General features: G+C 43.5%; 4 protein-coding genes across 7 annotated transcripts in view; 1 reads left to right on the top strand and 3 right to left on the bottom strand.

Annotated features, from left to right (window-relative positions):
* Position 1: 1 nt before the first annotated feature.
* nprl2 (NPR2 like, GATOR1 complex subunit) lies at positions 2–3,781 on the bottom strand. 2 transcript variants are annotated; one of them, XM_018737648.2, is made up of 11 exons: positions 3,351–3,781; positions 2,990–3,081; positions 2,666–2,834; positions 2,038–2,146; positions 1,682–1,818; positions 1,446–1,543; positions 1,304–1,340; positions 1,092–1,185; positions 822–939; positions 333–475; positions 2–123 (listed from the first exon to the last, which is right to left on the bottom strand). In XM_018737648.2, exons 1-11 carry the CDS (start codon positions 3,426–3,428, stop codon positions 56–58), a joined length of 1,143 nt encoding a protein of 380 aa, XP_018593164.2. In that variant the 5' UTR covers positions 3,429–3,781; the 3' UTR covers positions 2–55. The 2 variants fall into 2 exon arrangements, with proteins under 2 accessions (XP_018593164.2, XP_018593165.2); XM_018737649.2 differs by lacking the exon at positions 3,351–3,781 and having other exon boundaries at positions 2,666–2,878; positions 2,990–3,069.
* Positions 3,782–4,325: 544 nt separating this feature from the next.
* Positions 4,326–6,058, top strand: cyb561d2 (cytochrome b561 family, member D2). The gene is made up of 3 exons (XM_018737669.2): positions 4,326–4,755; positions 4,864–4,901; positions 5,047–6,058. Exons 1-3 carry the CDS (start codon positions 4,629–4,631, stop codon positions 5,548–5,550), a joined length of 669 nt encoding a protein of 222 aa, XP_018593185.1. The 5' UTR covers positions 4,326–4,628; the 3' UTR covers positions 5,551–6,058.
* A 2,240-nt stretch (positions 6,059–8,298) lies between these two features.
* Positions 8,299–12,911, bottom strand: tmem115 (transmembrane protein 115). Its single transcript, XM_018737612.2, has 2 exons — positions 10,920–12,911; positions 8,299–9,838 (listed from the first exon to the last, which is right to left on the bottom strand). Exons 1-2 carry the CDS (start codon positions 11,774–11,776, stop codon positions 9,607–9,609), a joined length of 1,089 nt encoding a protein of 362 aa, XP_018593128.1. The 5' UTR covers positions 11,777–12,911; the 3' UTR covers positions 8,299–9,606.
* A 6,507-nt stretch (positions 12,912–19,418) lies between these two features.
* rad54l2 (RAD54 like 2) overlaps positions 19,419–22,009 on the bottom strand; it is a 53,198-nt gene continuing 50,607 nt past the window's right edge. For all 3 annotated transcript variants that reach the window (XM_018737776.2, XM_018737777.2, XM_018737778.2), the window contains one exon: positions 19,419–22,004. In XM_018737776.2, the coding sequence (XP_018593292.1) occupies positions 21,037–22,004 (968 nt within the window). In that variant the 3' untranslated portion in view covers positions 19,419–21,036. The remainder of the gene's footprint in view (positions 22,005–22,009) is intronic.

Here is a 22,009-nt window from a genome sequence, read left to right as displayed (position 1 = left end):
TGGACAAGGCAGCAGCTGTTATGGCACGTTGTCAGGGCTACAAACAGCAGAAGTGTCATTTCCAACAAACGATGATGTTAGGATCATTCTCCAGGCGCTCGTCAAGTTCTTTGTAGCTCATGCCTGAAAGACAAATACAAATTTTCAGAGAAACGCAGTTCTTACACAAAAGTGCAGCCAAAGAAAAATGTATTCCGAGCTCAAATCTTACACACTACTTATTTTAAAAAAAAAAAAAAAAAGTTTTTTTTTTCCCCCAGCCATGGCATGTAGATGGCTTTTTAACACTCATGTTTGAGGATGGTATTTGTGGCTTATTTAATGCAAAATACCTGTTTTACAGCAGATCTCATCATAGCTGTGGCAGCCAGTGTAGAGACGTGGAGGGCGGCTCCTCTCGTCTCGAACAACCTTCACTGGGTACTTCTGTAGTCTTCGAATGAGGCCCTTCATCAGTCCAAACTGCACCAGTTTCCTAGGGGAGGAACACTTCATTACATTTTATTCTCCATGAATAAACCACAGGCATAACAATGTGGTTCCCCCATATGTTTTAGTAAGCCTAATGTGTTCCCCTGCTGTTTTTGCAGTCCATTGAGTAATATTGCAGTATTGTTGGTCCCTCCAATACCCGACAAGTTGTTATGCCACTGAAGCAAAAGAAAGTACAGAACGATTCATTTAACTGAATTCTCAAATTCAGTGGTCTCTGTAGCAGAGACAACAGTACATTTATCCAGCTTGAACACTGTTTCTACAATTCTGTTCTGCTACGTTTCTGAATTACCTATAGATCTAATATAGTTTTAACTTAAGATAACCTCTCATCAACTCTCTGGAGTTGCTGTGCATAGCGGGAGCAAAGGTCGCGCACTGTGGTGCCTGGACTCAAACCGCAGTACAGCTGAAACACATCCCGCAGACTGGCTCGCTTCTGTCCTGGAGACAGACAGAGACAGACACAGATACACACACACATTGTTTTTCCCCTGAAATTCAGGCTCTGCCTCCATCATGAAGCAGAAAAAGAAACATAAAAACAAACTTCATCAGCATTTATTATTCAGCTCCTGTTCTTGCTTGCAGTATACCAGGCTTTGTGACGTAGGCAAGACACTGTTCCTGAATGGGCTTGTCATCGATAAGATTCTGGATTTTGGGGGTTGTGCAGTACACATTCGAATACTGGGGGGGAGGAAAAAAAAAACAAGGGAAAGCATGAGAGAATTTCATATCAAAGCAAAAACTTCACAAGAAAAAAAATACATCTCTCCATATTTTCCAAGATTTTCAGTTTCATTACCTGAAAAATTGAGACCAAAGTCACTACTCCATAATACCTGTTAAAATAAAAAATGTGATTTATAAAAATTCTGTACATTTCTGACCGTCGAAAGAAAATTTCATTATATATTACATTCTTCTATGAGTCACAAGAGCCTTACAGCAAATTCTGCACAGCGATGCGAACAAGGTTCAGCTCCACATCTGCTTCAGCAGAAATCTTCTGTATATGTCTGAAACCATCGATGTAGGGAAAGATCTGCAAATCGAAAGGCATAATCAGTAAAAGATATGTAACCAGAAGTGTAACCAAGAACTGGCATAACCAGCAGCAAGAGAAAAGCTATGCATGCCTTAGAAATAACAACGCTGGGACAGTAGGAAACCTGCAGGGTACCTGCTGTGTGGTCAGATCCCACTGGGACTTAATGAAATGGTCCTTGCTCTCAGTAAACACCGGCACATCATATTCTTGCACTATCTGAGGATCCTTTCGCTGCTCTATTAGCTTCAAGTGAATGGTGTTGGACTCGTCTGCAGCAGGGTCAGTGACAAATAACCAGTCCAAAGAACAGAAGGTGAATAAACAGATGTACGTCGCTTTGGAGAAAAGCGTCTGCTAAATGAATAAATATAAATGCAAATACAAACAGACGCATAGCGATTATCATTCCCGAGGTCCTCCAGGCAGACAGACCGACAGATAACCTGCTGGACAATACATTAACGTTACCCTAAGAAGCACACACTCACCAATTGGCAAGGTACAAGCGCCTTTGGCATTGAGGTCCTCCAACAGCGTGGACATGATTGGAACCAACTTCTGCTTGCTCTCCTCATTTGAGATGAAACCGGTCTCGAGCTGATCAACATGATGGAAAACAACAGAGCGCGCTGTCTAAAGTCTTAATCAGTCGAAATCTGAACTTTGAAGTTGTTACTATAGCATTACACTACCAGCACGCTAAACATTTCCTTTTTACTAATCTGATTAGATTCCTGATACTTGCTGATAGATGGTACAAAATAATTACTAATGCGTTTATATTAAACTAGACAGTATGTGGACTTAGCATGGGACGAAGCGGTGTAAGATAGGTAACAAACTAGGTTTACTCGAGAGTCACACGCCTGCAGCCGTGTCTCTTTCTCTTAATGTAATGCACAAATTGTATTTTCGCTGAGATGTAGGTCGCTTTGAAGAAAAGCATTTGCTAAATGAATAAATGTAAATGTAAATGTAATGCAAGATCCAGCGTGTACCTAACTAGCCTTGCACCCTCTGCCTCTCGGCCTGCTTTGACTCTAACTTGGACCAGCAGTTAATGAAAGAGGGTCAATACATCAGGCCCAAGATTCAAGAGACGGAGAGCAGATGCACCTCCAGCGTAGTGAGGTACCCCGACAGCTTCTTCACGATGGGCTCCAAGGCACAGGTTTTCGCCTGGGCGTCACACACAAAGCCCAGGTTGAAGAGCAGGGCGTTGCGGCTGTATTTCTTGTGCTCGATGCACACGGGGCAGCCGATGAGCTTCTTGTCCATCGTCGTGCTGCATCGACAACAGATCACGAAAACACAGATTCAATCCGGTACCTGCTGGACAAGGACTGTATGTCACGTGACGATGAAAGTTCAGATTTACTTCACTGTAGCTCTATACAGGCCAGTGTGTGTGTGTGTGTGTGTGTGTGTGTGTGTACTCACACTGTAATGAGCTTGTTTTGCAGTTCAGGCTTTGTAATAATGTAAACCTGTACTGTGTCAAACAATTCTCTGGAAATATATTCTTCGGGAACCTGCAGAGAGAAAGCACAGCACAAAAACGCAGATGTTTTTTTTTTTTTTTTAAAGCAACAAGAACTAAGGAAGGAAATATCAGTGATGCGTGGACTAAACAGCCGCGAATAACAACACAAAAACGTCACACATGATGACGATGCGTTAAAGGACGCGTCAACGTGAAAGTGCACCAGTTTAGGACACACGCAGTGAGTGAATAGAGAAAAAAACGCAGCACGATGAGTCGTTCGAGGAAATCTCTGCATGTGCGGTGGCGCATTTTTACCTGGAATGTAATCTTTGGACCCAGCGTTGGGTGAAACTCGCTGAAAAAGATGCATTCTATTCTACAGTTACTCCCCATTGATGATACTGTGTGTGCAGCGGCGTCTCTAAAACTCAGTTCATTTACAAGTGGAAGCGTTACCAACGAAACGATCGATCCCCGCTGAAAGTTAACACCACTGACTGAGTGACACTGAGAGAAAGCGGCGAAACCGCGTCAGTCAGTCAGTCAGTCAGGGCTCAACACACTTGTCACCTTGTACACCTTCTGACAACAAATTAAATAACGGAGTTTGGCAACGACTCGGAATAGTACTTCGACCGGTGCATAAAACAACCGAAAACATTAAATTAATGACTCTTCCTAAGAATAAATACTAAAGAAAATATACAAAAACAAACACCAACTGAACTAGTACTTCTACGCCGGAGCCCCAGTTGACAGGCGAGAACAAAACTCACACCTAACGCTTATTGGTTCCCTTACGGTGAAAAGGCGGGACTCGAGACGAACAAATTTCTTATTGGCTTTCTCATGGTGAAAAGGTGGGATTTAAGAATGCGGAATGTTCATTGGTTCTTTTATGGTCAAACGTGAGATTTAAGACTAGTACCCGGATTAAAATGATTAGCTATAGTTCTCTAGAATTACCTTATTTTCTATTTGAATAATGTAACTAATTTCTAATTTGGACAAAATACCGCGTGTCACGCTTAAAGCAGAATTTATTTTGGATCTACGATTATGTTTGGTAGTGGTTGAATTGGCGCTTGCTCGTATACTAGGGCTGTTGTACGCTTTCAAAAAAATAACCCCGGAAATTTTATTTTTTATTTTTTTTTTATCTTCTCGCGATTTGATTGGTGTCTTCCGCGGAAGTCGCTAGATCACGCGATAACAGCTGCTGCCACGTGGTTACAGCCAATCTCAAAAGTAGGCGGGGTCATAACGGTGACTTCAGACGTCATCTGCGTTTGTAGTTTAAAGGAAATGCGGCTCTAAGAGCTTTAGTTTTGAAAGTTTTGATTCGTCTTTTATGAACGGCGTATTCGAAATTGCACATTGCGATAATCGCGTCGTGAAATATTCGTGTATCTCGTTGGATAGGTCACGCTTTTTATTGCAAGGCTGGCGCTTTGCACGTGTTTTTAAATGAACTTTTAAAATTTTGAAGTGACTTATTTAGTTTAGTTGTCAAGTTGTTCCGCTGCGAAGGACCTTCTTATTTCTACAGCCACTGGAACCCGAGGGGAAACGCTCGTAACTCCAGCTGAGAAGATGGTGCACGTGAAGGAGTGGGAGGCCTCCCTCTATGTGTACCTCAGACTGGCCTGTGGAGCCCTGGTCCACCTGCTCTCTGTGGGTTTAACGCTTTTCGTCACATTCCTGGCCAGACCTGGGTCCAGTAAGTATCCTCTTCCTACCTGTGCAGCCAGGTGGAGTGGGGTGTTAGGGAGGATCCGATCTGGATCATGTCAGTCAGGGGTGTAACTAAAGAAGGCTCTTTCTACAGGTTTGTTTTCTTGGCATCCGTTCCTGATGACTCTGGCTGTAAGTATACCAGTAAAGCGAAGTGACCTATTGTATGCGTTGATTTGTTGCTGCCCTGAGGCTCTCGTCTCTCTCGATTTGGAGCTCAGAATCTCCAGATGCTGCCCTCTCTCTCTCTCGTGCCTCCTCCTCCTCCTCTCCTCAGTTCTCCTTTCTCATGACCGAAGCGATCCTCGTCTTCTCGCCCGACTGCTCGCCCATCTGGAAGCTCTCCCACAAGACCAAGGGACGCTGCCACTGGGTCCTGCAGGCGCTGGCCGTGGCCTGCGCCACCCTGGGCTCGATGGCCGTCTTTTACAACAAGCGGCTCAACGTGAAGCCGCATTTCTCCACGTGGCACGGCGTCCTCGGTCTGGTCACGGTGTGCTGTGCGGCGCTTCAGTTAGCGGGGGGTCTTCCTTTGATGTACCACAAGCTGGCAAAGGGATGGTCGTTGGCAAAGCTGAAGCGCTACCATGCAGCATCCGGAATGGTGGTGTACCTGCTGGGCTGCGGAAGCATCCTCCTGGGAACGTGCTCCCTGTGGTTCACTACGTCCGTGCAGAGCCTGTCCTGGTACGTCGTGGCTCTGTGCCCTGCCGCGAGTGCCCTGGTCGTCATGAGCCAGGTCACGAACTCTTACGTGGCTAAAAAACGATTTCGGCCGTGAAGTGTGAGGCACTTTTATCATTCGGTTACTCTCTTGCAGTCATTCTGATGTGTCTTCATGTTATGGTCCAGTGCTGCTTCTTTGATCAGTCTTCACATGTACTTGAAGTGTCCTAAGGAAAATTGTGTTTTCTTTTTTTTTTATTTTAAATTTTGTAAACTGAACTGCTGTTGCAACATAAATTGCTACAGAATGAACAATATTTCTTCTAGGTTTATATTCAGATTTGCTTGTATAATTTTTCTTTATGTCCCCCCCCAGAGAATAGTGTTGTCTGTCTATTACACGGGCTCCACGTATTGTGGATGGCTAAGTTATGAGTTTTACAAAATAATTTTTTCGATTTTTCTAAAACAATGTGGCTGTAGTGGAGAAAGTTCAACCTCCGTTTTTGCAGCCAGCCATAAGGGGCCAGTAAAATGCACTGTGGAGGTGGCCTAATGCATCCTTTTTGTCGTCAGTAGCTCCTGTTTGCTGTGGTGTTCCTGAGTGTCAGTGATCAGTCCCCCCCCCCCCCCGCCTTAGAAACAAGCAGTTAAACAAAGCTGAACATGATGAGAATTTGACAAATGTTGCACGTATTTGTGAATTTGCCAATAATTTGACTTTGAATATATGTGTTTTAATATACTTTACTATTTATGTAAATAGTATTTTTCTTTTCAGTAGTTTTAAATGACTTTTTTTTGTTTCACACACACTTCCTAAACCAAGTGTCCCATTCGGGGTCGCAGGGAGCCGGAGCCTAACCCGGCAACTCGGGGCGTAAGGCCGGGGGGGAGGGGACACACCCAGGACGGGAGGCCAGTCCGCCCCAAGGCACCCCAAGCAGGACTTGAACCTCAGACCCACTGGAGAGCAAGACCTGGTGTAACCCCCCCCTCCCGGTTTTACCATATGTTCAAGTAAATGCAGATATTAAAACAAGGTTTTTTTTTTTTTTTTTTTTTTTTATAAATTTATTGCTGGATCTGACTTTTGCAGAACCTGCTTAGAGTATAAGTTAAGGCACATCTACTTTTACTGATTGTGACTTACTGGTGGAATTGGCATAATTCATCAAATGTTTTTTTTTTTTTTTTTTTTTTTTTTTTTTTTTTAAATGGTCTTTCTGTGCATCTCTGTCTCTGTCCATTGTTGCATTGTGCTTTTATTAACTCTGAGCTGCACATTACTCTGGAGAAAAGTATCTTTCAAATGAATCAATGTAAATGGCTGTAGTGATGGAAAAAACTAATTACATGCAGGACTTTTGGTGCCAGTGGCCTTCTTAAGGAGCCAGTGTATTAACCCATGAAATTGCTTACTGAATAGCTGCCAACGATCACATTGCATGGGGAAAAAAAAAAAAAAAAGGCTGTGATGCAACAGCACTGTAGTCCATATTCTGCAGTTTTGTATAAGCTTTAATGAAGCTGTGATGAAATGCTAGAAGTCCATAATCATACAAGCAGTTTTTAGTTTTAAACTCTTTTCAGGTTATTGCTCTTGTAGCCTTGAGAAGAAATTTGTTTGGTCTGAGGAACTTAAGTGAAACATTTAGTAACATAAAGTAACTTCATATACTCTCATATTTAACATTTGTATCAAGACACAGATTTCTATTGTGCTGTTCACCAAGTAATTTGGAAATAACACATTTGATGCGGAATGTCACTGTCCGCTTTATGTGGTGCGAAGAGCACGTGCAGCAGTTGCTGCGTTAAATGCTGCGTTTTAGTGGTACGTGTTGCCCTGGTGAAAAGTGGTGTTTGCAGTCTGAAGACAAGCAGCACTCAGCAAGGGCAGGGAAACGGTTTCCTGTTGCAGCCGTCTTCTCTGTCTGACGTGTTAAACTTCCTCCCCGATCTGAAATTACCTACCAGAAGAAATGCATTTAAATGATCACTGGAGGGAAGTTGCTCACAATTTGAAGTAGAGATGTTGCACAGATGTTCTGGATGAGTAAACTTTGTTTTATCACATTTTTTCACTTCTTGTGACACTGCAGTGCTGACTGTGGAAAAGTTGTCATGGTACAGCACACTGGAACTATTGGAATATGTTCAATGTGTAAGTGTGGTAAGGACTTGGACAAAATTTCTCGAAGGGGCTCGGACAGCGTGCCTAGTGCAGCAGCTGCAATGATCCACCGCTTACCTGCAGCCACACTAACGCACACATTTCCGTGAACACAGCAGTTAGTGGAGTGATCGAGGACACAGTTGCTGGTTTGAGTCCCACTGTAGTTCAATTACAAAAAGTACCCTAAAATACTCAAAGTATGAATGGATACATTTTTTTGAAAAAGGTAGTGAACATATGTTTTTATAGAAATTAGTCATTGACTTTACTAAAGCTATAATGGGGAGCTTTTGTTTAAATCCACATATTCCTTATTTCAGCGATTTATGGCAAAAACGGTAGTTAGTTTGCGGTGATGCATCACCGACATCTGGTGGCTGATCACTGCAATTTCACTATTTTACATGCTTGTATGTAGACAGCAAAATTCATCTTTTACATATATAGAATTCCATAAAGTACCAAAAATAGCACTAAAGTGTTGACCAGTGTTAGTCACTTGAATGAATATGTCATATAGGCGTATGTACCAAACATACCATTACATTGGTCAGTAGTGCTGTTTGTATACAAAGTGATGGAATCTAATTTAGTATAGAAGGAATTGTGTCCTGCAATGTTATGTAATTCTTTACATTTTACCCACTGGTCCAATGCCCAAGAAACAGACAAGAGCTCTACTCCTACTTAGAAGGTCCTTTATTCTGTTGACAAAGGGACAGAAAAAGAAACCTATTCCAACAACAGCATCTGGCTTTCTCTCTACTGTGAAAGTTTCACAAGTGATGAGAATCCAATTCAAGAAAGAACATCTTCCGCTGCACAGCAGTGCCATATTTACACACAAAAATGGCATAATTTTACCATTTTGGGTGTCCAGTTGCAACACTCTGTACATTAGATTTCTACAATCCATGGGAGTACATTATACAGAGTTGAGTGCTTTTAGTCATAGTTTATCCAAAAAGTTTATAAAGGTGCTGAAGGACTGGACCAAATCAGTTCCCACACTTGTCAGGAAATGAGAGCACTTAAACAGTTGGTAATGGAAAAGAAAATGTATGCTGTATATATTGTCTGTAGTTTAATCACTTGTACTACTCAGGGCAGTTTGGAATAGACATTCTAACCCTTAAAGAACACAATGAGTATAAACATCAAGGTAAATCTCAATACACTCTGAGAAAAGTGAAATCTGAAGAAAGCAAAGGTGGCCATGCCCCCTTTAATATCACTAAAATTTGGAAAATAATTTAAAATAATTTTTAGGAGAACAGATCAAAAAGAACAAGGATCTGGGATGTCAGAATTAAGGTTAAATCATAATTCACAGCTTCAGAAATTTACTGAAATACAAACAGAATTATAATTGAAGAAAAAGGAAAACGGGAGTACATATGGTACGTTTAGATGTGTTCCTATGGGGGGGGGGGGGAAACACCACCAGACACCACCATGCTGGACCACCTGTGAAACAAGGTTAACCTACAAGACTGACACTGTGGCGCTTTCAGCCGAAGCTTACTTTAGCACAGAGACAGGAAGCATACGATGGACTTCGGCAATGGAACCCCGGAGCAAGCCGAGCCACAGAGCCACTGTCCACTGGGAAACAAACTCAGCCACCTGCTTTCGGAAAGACCGAGAAGCTTGCCGCTAACCAATTAGCTAATTACTGACTTACAAAAACAAGATGATCATTGTGCTGCCTCTGTACCCAACCTGTATCCCCACAGACTAAAGTAAAAGGGAAAAAAAATGTGTGCTGCTTGCAAGTCGCTTTATGGTCAAAAATAGTCTGTGCCAGGGATCCTTCTCCCGCCAGGCAGCCTGGGAAAATGCGACTGTTTGAGAGTGAACTTGCGTACATGTGTTTATACAGCAAAGCTCCTGCTGCACTTCCAGTCCTGCCCGGCCTGCTCCTGGAAGCTCACGCTCCTTTAGTGATTGGGATGCAACAAAGGCTGGGATGTATTGACCCCGTGGTGACCGTTAGGACTTGGCAGGGGCGTCTTCAAAGCTGATGATGCTGGACTCCTGTACCACGGGGCTCTGGGATGCACCAGCACCCCCTGGGGTTGATGATGCCTCCCTCTCTGACGGCAGCGAGGTGTCTGCTCGGACCACAATCTCCTCATCTTCCTCCTCATCCTCCATGTTGGGCCAGGCGGACTGGTCCTCCACTCTCTTCAAGCGCTCGTTCAGGGCCTTCAGGGCTAGCTGTCTGTGGAAGAGAGCAGGCAGATCTCCTTTCAGAGGCAGTGATGGCATTTTCCTTGTGTTTCATAAACATTTTGTGTTGAAAGTGGCTGTTAAACTAAGATGAACACGGCAAGATCGTTACTGATAATTTACTTTAGCAACAGGCATTACAGTTTTCACATATCCTGAGTGAAAACTTTCTCAAGGCAAATGCTGGCAGCCTTAAGGGACCAAAGAGTCACAGAGGAATACAGCAGTGTTTCTAAAGTGTTAATATAATGTTGGTAATCCTGAACTGGCCACCTCCTGGTAACAGGTCCAGTTGCTATATCACTACACAATGTAGTATTGTGCCATCAGCTAGCACAATCCCAGTGCAGTGTCAATTTAAAACTACCCTAGACAATGTGTTGTCACGCTGTAGTGCATTTAACTTTACGGGAAAGTGCCATTTACCATAATCATCGTGTTATTTACGTGACATCGCTACACAAAGCACTTTTACCCATTACATACAGAGTGATATCTTGCTCTAGGTTAGTAAATCATTATATTAATGCCTGATAAACTGCACCCAACTATTTGCTTGTCATACTGAAAGTATCTTCTATCATGTCTTACCATGCTCTTAGCCACAGTTTTTGTGTCATCTGATTTTGTCAGTGATCCTTATAATTGTTTAAGCCCACATTGATCTTGTATTGCTACAAAAACATATTTCATGCTGTATTGTCATTTTATGATTTTTACACTGTAACCCTGTAAGCACTACACTGGTAGTTGCTTCCAAAGGCATCAGCTAAATAAAGTATAATAATGATAATCCCCACGACCCTTCCTGGGATTTGGTTGATGTCTTCAACAACTATGCAACCTACAAGCTTAATCAGAATATGAACTTTATGAATGCTTAAGGAGCAATATTCCAAGGAGTGATCCAAAAAAAAAAAAAAAAAAGTACAAAGGCTTAAAAAATTGCAACGTTCTGCTGATTTATTCCATTTGTATTTAATATTCTTGTGATATATACACCCAGAGGTTGTAGTTTTGTACCTGTTAAACTGACAACTTTGGGCGCAGTGCACCTTCTGCGGGACACCTACCTTCTCCTCTCTGCATCCTGGGGATCGGTGCCCGGCAGGCTGATGGTGATGGAGGAAGGAGCCCCCACATCATAGCGCTTCACCATCTTACGGCACACTCTGATCTTGACCAGGAGACCATGTACAAGGCCTGCCACTAGGCCCACAACAGGCTGCAGGATCTCCGGGAAGAAGGAGGCAAAGGCAAAGTGGTCCGACATGTCCCCCCGTCCACGGCTGTGCTTCTGATAGAAGCGCAGGTAAACCCAACCTGACAGCAGACCGTATCCATAGGAGGCCAGCGGAGCAGTGGTCTCCAGCAAAGTGGTGAGACGTAACACGGCAAGCGTCAGAAGAACCAGCATGGGGGCAACCTTCAGCCTCACCTGCGGCACCCGCAGCACTGTTAAGTCCCCCATGGTCTGCTTGAGGGCCACCAGCACACCACCTAGAAAGCCCAGCATCCCATGGATGTGGACTGCAAACAGGTAGTCCAGGTTAAAGCTAGCCACATAAGTGAGCAGGTAAGAAAAGCCTGACAAGACACCCACAGAGACGTTCACCACAGCAAAAAAGATGAGCAGCTCCAGCGCTCCCCACAGGGGCTCCAGAAGGCGGCCTGCAGCAATCACCGTGCCCAGGCTGACTGCCATGTCCCACAGGTGCTGCTCTACGACCGAGTGGGTCACCAGGGTCCATATCCAAAAATTAGGAGGGAAGAGGTAACCGGGTGTGACCCCCAGGACGTACACAGTGTCCACGACCCAGGAGAGAAGGTAGAGCAGTATGACCGTGGCACTGATGGACTTCACCACCACACTGGTGCTGGCAAACGCAGCAAAGAAATGCTGCCGGGCGACAGGCAGGTACCGGTTCATCTTGGCTGGTGAGGGGTTATGGACTGTGTTCCTGGATGCCCCGTCTTGCCCCAATCAGTATTTTTTTGGGATCCAGACAGCTGGACCAGAGCGACGTCACTCAGGCAAACTTTGCCCTTTAAGGCTCTTTAGCCGGTGCTGATAAAACCAGGCCTGCTGAATTAAATTCTTAGTAATTCAGCAAATGTGAATCCTTGTGTCAAGTTCATCAGTGATAAAAAGTGGGAGGTGACGTGGCCAAGACCTTTAACACAAACAAGCCTGACAAGTAAATATAGAGAGCACAAACTAAGCGAAGACAAACTGAGGACTCTGTACATTTCACACAGAAGACACGAAGGCTAGCTAACTAGCTATCTGCCATGGTAAACAGAACTATAAATAAGAAGTAAGCCAACAAATAATTCGACATGATCGGTCGCTACCGTGTTTACTGGTAACACATAACTGCAGCCGGATCTTCCCTTCAGTCGTGGGTGACCCAAAGTCTCCTGCGTGGGCCGAGGAGTCCCTCAGAAAACCGACAAACAAACCTGCCGTCTGTCTGTGGTGGCGCTAACGATGCTAAGCTATATGCTAAGCTATGCTAAGCTAGCTACATTCCAGCCAGTCATGAAGAGTTAACCAGTTAGCTCAGCGGCAACATGATGATCCGCCGAGAGAGAAACTTTGGTTTGGTACCTCCATACATTGAGGTAAAAAAATATCGTAATAACTGATGAAGCTGGACAAGCGAGTCCATGAAACTGCGAGACGCGGAGGTGCAATCGTCGATGGCCGCTGCGGGAACTCAGTCGTCGTGTCTCGGTGTCAGTTAGCCAGACGCCCCGTCTCCTTGCCTGCTCCCCCGCTCCTCAGCGACACCGGGGGCGCTGCGCTGGTCAAACCCGAGGACTCCAGTCTCTTCGAAGCGAAGGCCGAAAGGAACACAGTTAGGTGACAGTAGATTCTTCGTCGAAACGTCCAACCCACGGAGCGCTCGGCTGGGTTCCTAGGCCGCCGCTCAGCAACTTTATTCCGATTTAGGATTATTCCAGGTGTTACTCCGTGCCCTACCAACTCCGGGGCACTCCCAACATTACGTGTACGTACGTGTGCAGTCTCGACGTTTTCCTGAGGCGGAGATGACTTCACACGCGGCCGCGACGCAAAGTAAAACCCAAAGGAATCATGGGAAATGAAGTTTATTTAAGGAAAAACCTTTAGACATGGGTTTTCATAGCTATTCTGAACCGCTTGTCCCATACAAGGTCGGCTATTAGCATAAAATATTACAAAAGTCACACACACATATTACGCAAATCAAAGGTACAGATGTATAGTGTCAGTGAATCTGATGTTTTCATATGTACTAAAAAGACAATTCAGTCTACAGGCAGTCCCCGGGTTACGAACGTCTGACTTACGTAAACCCCCCGTAAAGCCTACTATATTCAAAATTCGAGTTAAGTACAATAGGGGGGTGTGGTGGTGCAGTGGGTTAGACCGGGTCCTGCTCTCCAGTGGGTCTGGGGTTCGAGTCCCGCTTGGGGTGTCTTGCGACGGACTGGTGTCCTGTCCTGGGTGTGTCCCCTCCCCCTCTGGCCTTACGCCCTGTGTTACCGGGTTGGCTCCGGTTCCCCGCGACCCCGTAGGGGACAAGCGGTTCAGAAAATGTGTGTGTGTGTGTGTGTGTGTGTGTGAGTTAAGTACAATGATTTGTAATGACAAATGGGTGCTACTTTGCGACGCACATCAAAACATTGTGCACCTACGGCATTTTGTCGGCTCCTGGACGGGGCACGTGAGCCCGAAGTAGAATGAACACGTGTCACGCCCACAACCTCACCCCGAACGTCTGCACCTTTCCAAAATCAGAGCAGCGGTTATAAAGAAGCCACACCTGCACACCAATGTTGCAGAATCTAATTTGAGAAGGAACTTGGTTCTCCAGCACTCTCTCACGAACCCAGGTCCTGGACAACCTACCCGGCCTTCCAGTCCCTCGTTCCCGCCCTCCACGGATCCGGACACTTACATCGCTTCCTCAACTACTACTAGGACACACACACACATTTTCAGAACTGCTTGTCCCATACAGGGTCGCGGGGAACCAGAGCCTACCTGGCAACACAGGGCGTAGGGCCGGAGGGGGACGGGACATACCCAGGACGGGACGCCAGTCCGCCACAAGGCACCCCAAGCGGGACTCGAACCCCAGACCCACCGGAGACCAAGACCCGGTCCAACCCACTGCACCACCGCGCCCCCCCACTACTAGGACATCAGATTCATTCTTCCCAAGAGACCTATGTTTGACTTTGGGCATCGACTGACCCATGCCTGCTCTCTTGTGTACCGACAATAAAGATCCCGCAATTGGGTCCACACACACCTACCTCAGTCTCCTGTCTGCTCAGGAGGACACACACCCCGGCTCTGTTAAGTCTACTCTACATTTGGCTTTTTTTTTTTGGTTCACCCTCCTAACCATCATGGCACCCAAGAGTAAATGTGAAGCAAGTGATGGTGATGCACCCAGGAAAAAACGATCACGACTGAAGCTAAAGTAGAAATAAAGTGATTGGAAAAAGGTGAAATGCCAACGAACGTTGGAAAAGCGAACATTACGTTTCTTTAATGTGTTGTATACCTACACGCACATTTGCTCCTCCTGCTTTTTCTCTATTATAAATACCGTAGTAACAGTATTTTCTATTACAAATATTGTAATTACATTTATCATTACTATAACAATACAGTAATAATGTAAAGATGTTTTTTACTGTCTTTAATGTTTTTTATGCACAGAAAGGTATGCTATATGTTACAACAAACATTTGACTGGCGTTAGATACAAATTGTACCTGTTTCGACTTACGTACAAATCCCATTTAAAGACAGATTTAGGAACGGAACTCGTTCGTATTCTGGGGACTGCCTGTACAAAGATTTACATTTTTAGTTTTGGCTGAAAAGTTATTAGAAGAAAAAACTGGTATGTGATGTCTTTTGACTTCAAATAAATCCTGTGTATTTAAGCATTTCACTGTGTTTGGCTTTTGATGCTTAGTTATGATTCCTGAATGAAAATTCTTTATGAATTGTGCAGGGGTTAATTGTTCATATAAATAATTTGCATCAGGCTTAGATTCTTCTTCTTTAAAACTTATGTCTTAACTATTTTATAAAAAGACCCGTCTCTTGCACAAACTGTCCCAGATCAAAATTATCTGCCAAAGTTGAGTGGAATTTGTTCATGCAGCATCAGGAATCTACATACTTTTGGTGAGGGAATTTTAAAGTTGAGGATCACTCCAGCAACATCATACTGAAACAGGATGACAAATCAGGTAACAATTAATTAATCTCAGTTGATATATTCACAGGGGGCTGCGGTGGCGCAGTGTGTTGGACCACGGTCCTGCTTTCTGGTGGGTCTGGGGTTCGAGTCCCGCTTGGGGTGCCTTGCGATGGACTGGTGTCCCGTCCTGGGTGTGTCCCCTCCCCCTCTGGCCTTACACCCTGTGTTGCCGGGTAGGCTCTGGTTCCCCGCGACCCCGTATGGGACAAGCGGCTCTGAAAGTGTGTGTGTGTGTGTGTGTGTGTGTGTGTGTGTGTGAGAGAGAGATATATTCACCCTATCCTATCCCAAGTTTGACTTCTTGAATGAAGCAGATTTACCCACAAGGTTCAAGTCATGTTTAATAGAAATACTATTTTGCAGAATTTTACAGGTTGCTATTAGATATATCTATTTGGAATGCAGTGTAAACTAAATGGTATAACAAGTATTTGCTTAATGACTAAGTGTCCTTCATAAATTTCTACAGTTCTCCAGAGTGCAGCTAACCTACAGGCAGATCAACAAACATAGGACTGGAACATCCCATAAAGTAAACCTCACAGTGATATCTGTTCCTCAGCAATCTGAAAAAATACATTATGAAAGTTGTCGGTTGTGAACTGTAAATAATTCAAGTCCATGCTGTAGCAGACAAACCAGTTAGCATTAATTGCATACACATTTATTTTTCCATGACTAGCCAAATTAAAAACACACAAATTGACAATACATATTTAATGTAAAAAAGTTGAACAGCAGAAGTGCTACTTGAAATAAGAAAAAAAGAAAGTCGACATTTATTTCCTTTATTAAACAATAAAAAAATAATCCTGGAAAAACAAATTACCAAAGGAGCATGCCCAAAGCATTCCAGCAGACTGGGAAGACCAGCAGTGTGACTAAAAATTTACAGTCAAAGAGGATGTCCTCCATTCGGGTGCAAGCTATTGTTTGGGCATGCTCACGCCAACGTTGTGTGCAGCTTACATGAACAGCTGCTTTGCCATGTCATCAGCTCACCTACTGCACGTAGTAATGAATACAGAAGACATTTAGCAGTTTTACTCAAACCAAAAGGAGGTGTTTGGGGATCCAGGCAGCTGTACAGACAAGAGGCTCTTAAAAGGACTGCAAGCAGTGCACACTGGATACATTTCTAACAACCAGATCTTCTAGGTGTCACAAATGATTGGAATGAATCTCTTTAAAAAAGTTGACCATGTCATCAGATTGGAATATTAAATTTACACTACTCTTCCCTCTGCCCACAGCTGTGAATTAAAATAAGCTAAAGAGAACATATATTTATGGGTGGAAGGGCAAGGGGTTTTTTTTTTTTTTTTTTTTTTTTTAAAAACAAACCCTTTAATTTTTGGAACCTTAGACTAAGATGCATTTCACTTTGATGCTGCAACCAGAACCAAGAAATCCAAAGTCAGAACTCAAATGCAGAATTCTCATGTCAAGTCCCAGCACACCTCCCTTTTGGTTTAATTTTACAATACAGAACACACAGCAAAAACACCGCAGTACAGATCAGAATCAAAGGAGTACTCGCCATCTCTCCCAGTGTTCTTTGGAGAAGACGCACAGTATTGGCAAACAGACACCAAATAACCTCTTGTACACATATACAAATGTTGGGTCCACTTCTCAGATTTTCATTCCTCTTTTCAGTTTTCAGTGTGGTAATACTATAAGTTCCAAAAAAAGCACTTTTCTTGAAATATAACTGAACACAACTTTTGCATAGCTAATGATTAAATCTAAGGCTTCTAGAAGTAATAATCTGATCGATAATGTAGGTAACAAAAAAAATTCCACAGTTTCAAAAAGGGGGGGATTAAGACAAATCCTCTCGATCTGCATGGTCTCCAAGCCATTTCCAAAGTTTTTGCCTAATTTCTGTGACACTGAGCAAAAAAAAGGTAACTGCATACGAACACGCTGCTAAACAAATACATTTGTTTATGGTCATTACTAATTTCAGGTGGTTTGTAACAGAACACATCCAAATTACACATATTTTAAGAGCCAAGAATTTGTACAAAAACCTCAGATCCCATCATTAATCAGAACTTAGTTACATTTGGTTTAGTTTTGTTTGCCTAAATTTACTCTTGCCTAAAGTAACAAAAATGTTTCAGCTTCAATAATCAATCTCATAACAAAGGAAAATGCATTTTCAGAATTACAGGGAAGGGGTTGAGTATGGTCTTCTATCTTCAATGATAGTGGTGGTGTCAGCAACAGGTGTCTTTGGCAAATGCCAGTGTGAAGTTGGTGAAAGTCACCATTAGGCTCCATATGGGATATGAGGAATTCCTATTAAATCAAAAGCACTTTGAAGATGATCTTTAAATACACCTTTTCACACACACTTATGTTCTGTAAATGACAAAACAAAGCAAAGTCAACAAGAACTTAAGCCATAGAGATTCAACGATAAGTCAGAGCTAGGAAACGGGAAATTTCCTGATGTGACAGGACAATTTTTCGAGATACTCAGAAAATTCACAGGAGTTTCACAACAGCAATTCAGGTCACTAAGTGGCTGGATTGACTTACTATTATGCGTTTACACGGTCATAAAAATCGCTACATGAATCTACCCCTTAGCGTTAGGGTACTGTATAAGTGTAGGCACATTGTGCTGTAGGCCACCGTGAGAACAACATCTGAATTACAGTCTGTGCATTTCAGAAATTGTCATTTGTCGAATAAGGGCTGCTTACACTTTTTCTGTCCCATTTTGAAAGCCAGCATGATCTTTACTCTCAGACCAAATTAATTACTAATAACCCACAGAATTTTTGCTTCCATTAATGCCTCTAACAATTTCCTTAGACTGATGCTTTATTAAAGGGCTTTCATCGACTGTTAAACCAACTTACCGTTACGATTTGAAACTTTCTGTTTACTGGAAAATACTGAAAATTTGCCAATACTTCTATAAAAAAAAAAAAAAAAAACTAAAAAGGGTGTATAGTCTTGAATGCATTTTAAAGCAGGTTGACTGAAATTTTATTTAGATCATTCAGATGAACCAATAAAACAAGTTCCTTGTTACCCAGAAAATCTACTCTAAAGATCCCTGTGACAGCAAGTCATTACTTAAACTAAGGCCAACATCCTTTAGAGCAAATGAGCTTGGAATGCCATTCAAATATTTTATTTCCATTTATAAACTTAAAATAATAATAATAATAAAAAAAAAACAAAAGCTGAAATAGTTGAAAGCTGTCTGATACCAATATCTCTACAGGTTCGGCTGTTACTTCAGCTCCCTGCTTAGCACAACTGGACAGCAGTAGTTCACCTGTTATGGAACAACAAAAACCAGTTGGTCCCTAACTTCACTGACAAACTAATACTTATGTTCAAGTAGCCAGTTATGAAAAATGGAAAAGAAAAGTTCGCCAGACAAATCAGTGGGAACCATTTAACACACAGGGAGCTTACTGCTATTCACTCTCCTTAAAGCAGAGAATAAACACAATGGTATCTGTAGATGATTTACTGTTGCGAGGGAGAGCCTTGGCCAGTTGGCCACAGAAAGTGGGTCTCACGCACACTTTGGTCAGTTACCCATTTCTCAAGATACAAAAATAAAATAAAAAATACAAATTAATAAATATGTACCATCATAAATAAATTAATTTGGAAATTTTATACATTGAAAGAGAAAACAAAAAATGTAAACTAATATTTTAAGTATGGTATAAAAGAATAGAAAAAAAAACTTATGAAAGCATTGTTAAAATATTAATACAGTCTCTGCAGAGAAGGACCACGGGATGGGTTTGGTTGACCTGGTTGAGCTAACCTAATGGGTTCTGACCTCCACCTCAAAATGTGTTTTCTCTGGGTGGAATTTTGAACACACAGTGGGATGGCTCCCATGTACATCTGGGATCTGCTAAAATGGCTTCAAACATTCCACCTTTCTTTCAATGCAACTTAACATGTACATGAACATACGAAAAACACAAGGAAGCATAATTATCTGTGAATAGTCTGAATGGAGGAGAATGTAAACAGCCTTAAAAACTAACAAAAAAGCTACTCCACATGTGTGCATATGCCCTGCTTGACTTAAAGTCACAAACAATGGCAGCCTCCTCAGTGAAGCAGTAGTGAGAAGCAGAGGTCAAATCCAAGGGCAACATTGTAGGCCTGGCTCCTCTTTGTGGGAACCAAGAGGTGGACAACACAACACTCTCCTACATAGTAGGTCTAGGTTTACTTCTAAAACATAGCTTTACTTCTTTTGTCTTCCTCTCCTGCTGTTATGCCAAAGATCAGTGTGTTAAAAAAAAAAAAAAAGTCAATGGTGTAGTAGCTGGTAGTGTACTGTTATCCTCATACACCCTTTTGCGAGTATGACTGTATATATTTGGTGTAAAGAGTATGAGGGGTTTGCTGCAAAACCCATGCCCTTTCCTTGTGTCACCAAAGTGAGAAGGAGAAGCTAAGGTATGACCCTCCAAATAAAGACCTGCTTCAGGTCCTTCTCATAAATCAATTCTCGTGTCAAGTAGGGTGCCAGAAATAACGACCATTCCAGCCATCCAGATTTGGCACATGCTAGATTTCATATCATTAAGATTTTTTGTGCACTTCAAAACAGGTCTTAAGCCTGGTTCTCATTCCAGGATTTTTTAAAATTTTGGTGAATTATGGACTTAGTTACAGCCCCAGGGAGAGAAGGGGGATACATGTGGGCAAGTGACAGACAAGATATTGTTTCAGAAGCTCATTAACAGAACAACAGGTTGAAACAGCATGAAAGCATAGCTACTAGCCCACTATCATGCCAGCTTTGGCGATGGACTTTCTGCAACTTGCTAAGATGCAGCATGTTTACATAAGACAGTTGGGCTACAGTCCGGTTTGAAACAGCCGTAGCTGACCTCTATCTCTGAGTTCTGCATGTTCAATGCTGGACATTCTCTGAGGTGGAAGCAAGGCAACTGGACCCACTGTCCTTTGAGGTGTCTTGGGCTATAACCTGCTATGTGGTTTTCAATCTTTTCCACTGTAACATGCTAGTAGCCCATTTCAAGAACAGGAGAGATAATAAAGAAAAATACAACCTTCCCAAATATAATGCCTGGACCTCAAACCTCCCACAATGGTTTGTCATTAAAGGCTGAAATGAAAATACATTCTTTGAGTTAAGGTTTTACTTTTTCCAGAAATACTTTCTAGCAACAGAGTGCACAGCTTTTAAACCCCATAGTTCCTCTTGTTGTCCCCTTCTCCAGCCACTCTCTAGAAATGAAAACTTCTCCGGCTCGTCTGCATTTAAGGGCCAGATAATTTTTTTTTAAACAACCATCTTAGTAACTTTGAATATAACCACCATTTATGAAATAAAAATAGAAATAATTATATTCAAAATGTATCAGATTCACTGATATTTTTCCCAAATTGCAACAGGTTTACTACTTACTAGATCTAACAAACCAGCAAATGAACTAGTCTAAAACCTGCCAGAGAAATGCAAACAGTCCAAGAAGACAACTACACTGATCTGCCAGACATGTCTTGGCAAACAACGCCCCTAGAGGCACATGGGAGTCACTGCAGGTCAGAGCCCTGGGTCCAGTGTGGAACAGCGGCTGGAAGCCCACATCCAAACACCCCTTCACTCCTCCCCACCCATCATTTCTCTCATGCTCAGCTTCTCTTCAGCTTCTTTTCCTTTAAATAAGATTTCAGCATAAGGATTTGTTATATTGTCCAGTTTCTACATCAGATTTCTCTCAGGAGAAAGTGGTCAAGGGAACAGAGCTATGGAGATTGAATGGGTTTCTGTGTAGAGGAATCTTGATTTCAAGGCAAATTAATCATGACTTCTTTCCTTCCTCCTTTACCCACTCTTGATCTCAGCCCTACTGCCATCCCCCACCAAAATGGTTTCCTTCTGAGTTCATTGTTCCATCACTTCAATGACATCATCATCTGAACTGCTGCCACCATTCTCTGAGACAGTGTGTGTGTCCTGCTGTCTCAGTCCAGCTGACAGGAGGCCAGAGGAGGGGAAGTGCGAAAGGAAGCCAGAACCCATGGTGCCAGGGTTGGCTGGCAGCCCCCCTGGGAGCAGCGGGCTACCATACATTCTGGGCTCGGGCATCAGTGACTGGCCATAGGCCAGGGGGAAGCCAGGTGGGAGCACACCAGGGTTCAACATAAAGTGGGGCAGGGAGCTGGACACGGAGCCAGTGGAGGCAGAGTTAGCGGTGGAACCAGTGGTGGCGGTGCATGATGATGACACCGACGAGGATGAACTGGGCAAACTGGTGCCGCTTAAGCCAAAGGGGTCAGGGGTCATGGGAAACATCAGGCGAGGGTCACCCAGCTGGCTGTGTGACTGGAAGTACGGGGAGCTAGTGCCCATAAACATGGCATGCCCCATGGAGCCGAGAAGTGCAGGGTTGAGACCCATGGGTGGGAGTCCATAGGTGCTGGCCAGCGGGAAGTTCTGCAGTGGTAGTGACACAGATGTTCGTTTGCTCGAGGGCTGTTTGTGGATGCGCTCCTCACCTGGTGGTGGTGATGACTTGCGCTTAGTGCCCCGCAGGTCCAGGGCCCCAACAGCATTGGCACCAGACTGTGAAGAGGAGATGGAGTCACCCTGGGTGTGTACTCCACCACCCATGGCACTGCTACTGATGCCATCTTGTGTCCTCTCCTGGCCTGCTACTGCTGGCTCTGCAGATTTGCTTGCCCCTGCATCCCCTGTCGATACCGTGGCATATCGCTGCAGCTCGTTGAGGATCTCGGGGCTGTCTGGGGAGAGGGGCCGTGGTAGACCATCGGGCGTCATGCGCTTGCGGTCAGGAGATACACAACCATTGCTGCCATTGCTGGGGACAGCCTCAGATGACCTCTGGGTGTCTGAG

This window comes from Scleropages formosus, chromosome 2, assembly GCF_900964775.1.
Source record: "Scleropages formosus chromosome 2, fSclFor1.1, whole genome shotgun sequence".
NCBI lineage: Eukaryota > Metazoa > Chordata > Actinopteri > Osteoglossiformes > Osteoglossidae > Scleropages > Scleropages formosus.
The sequence above is the reverse complement of the archived record's forward strand: the minus strand, read 5'-3'. Positions and strand labels throughout refer to the sequence as shown.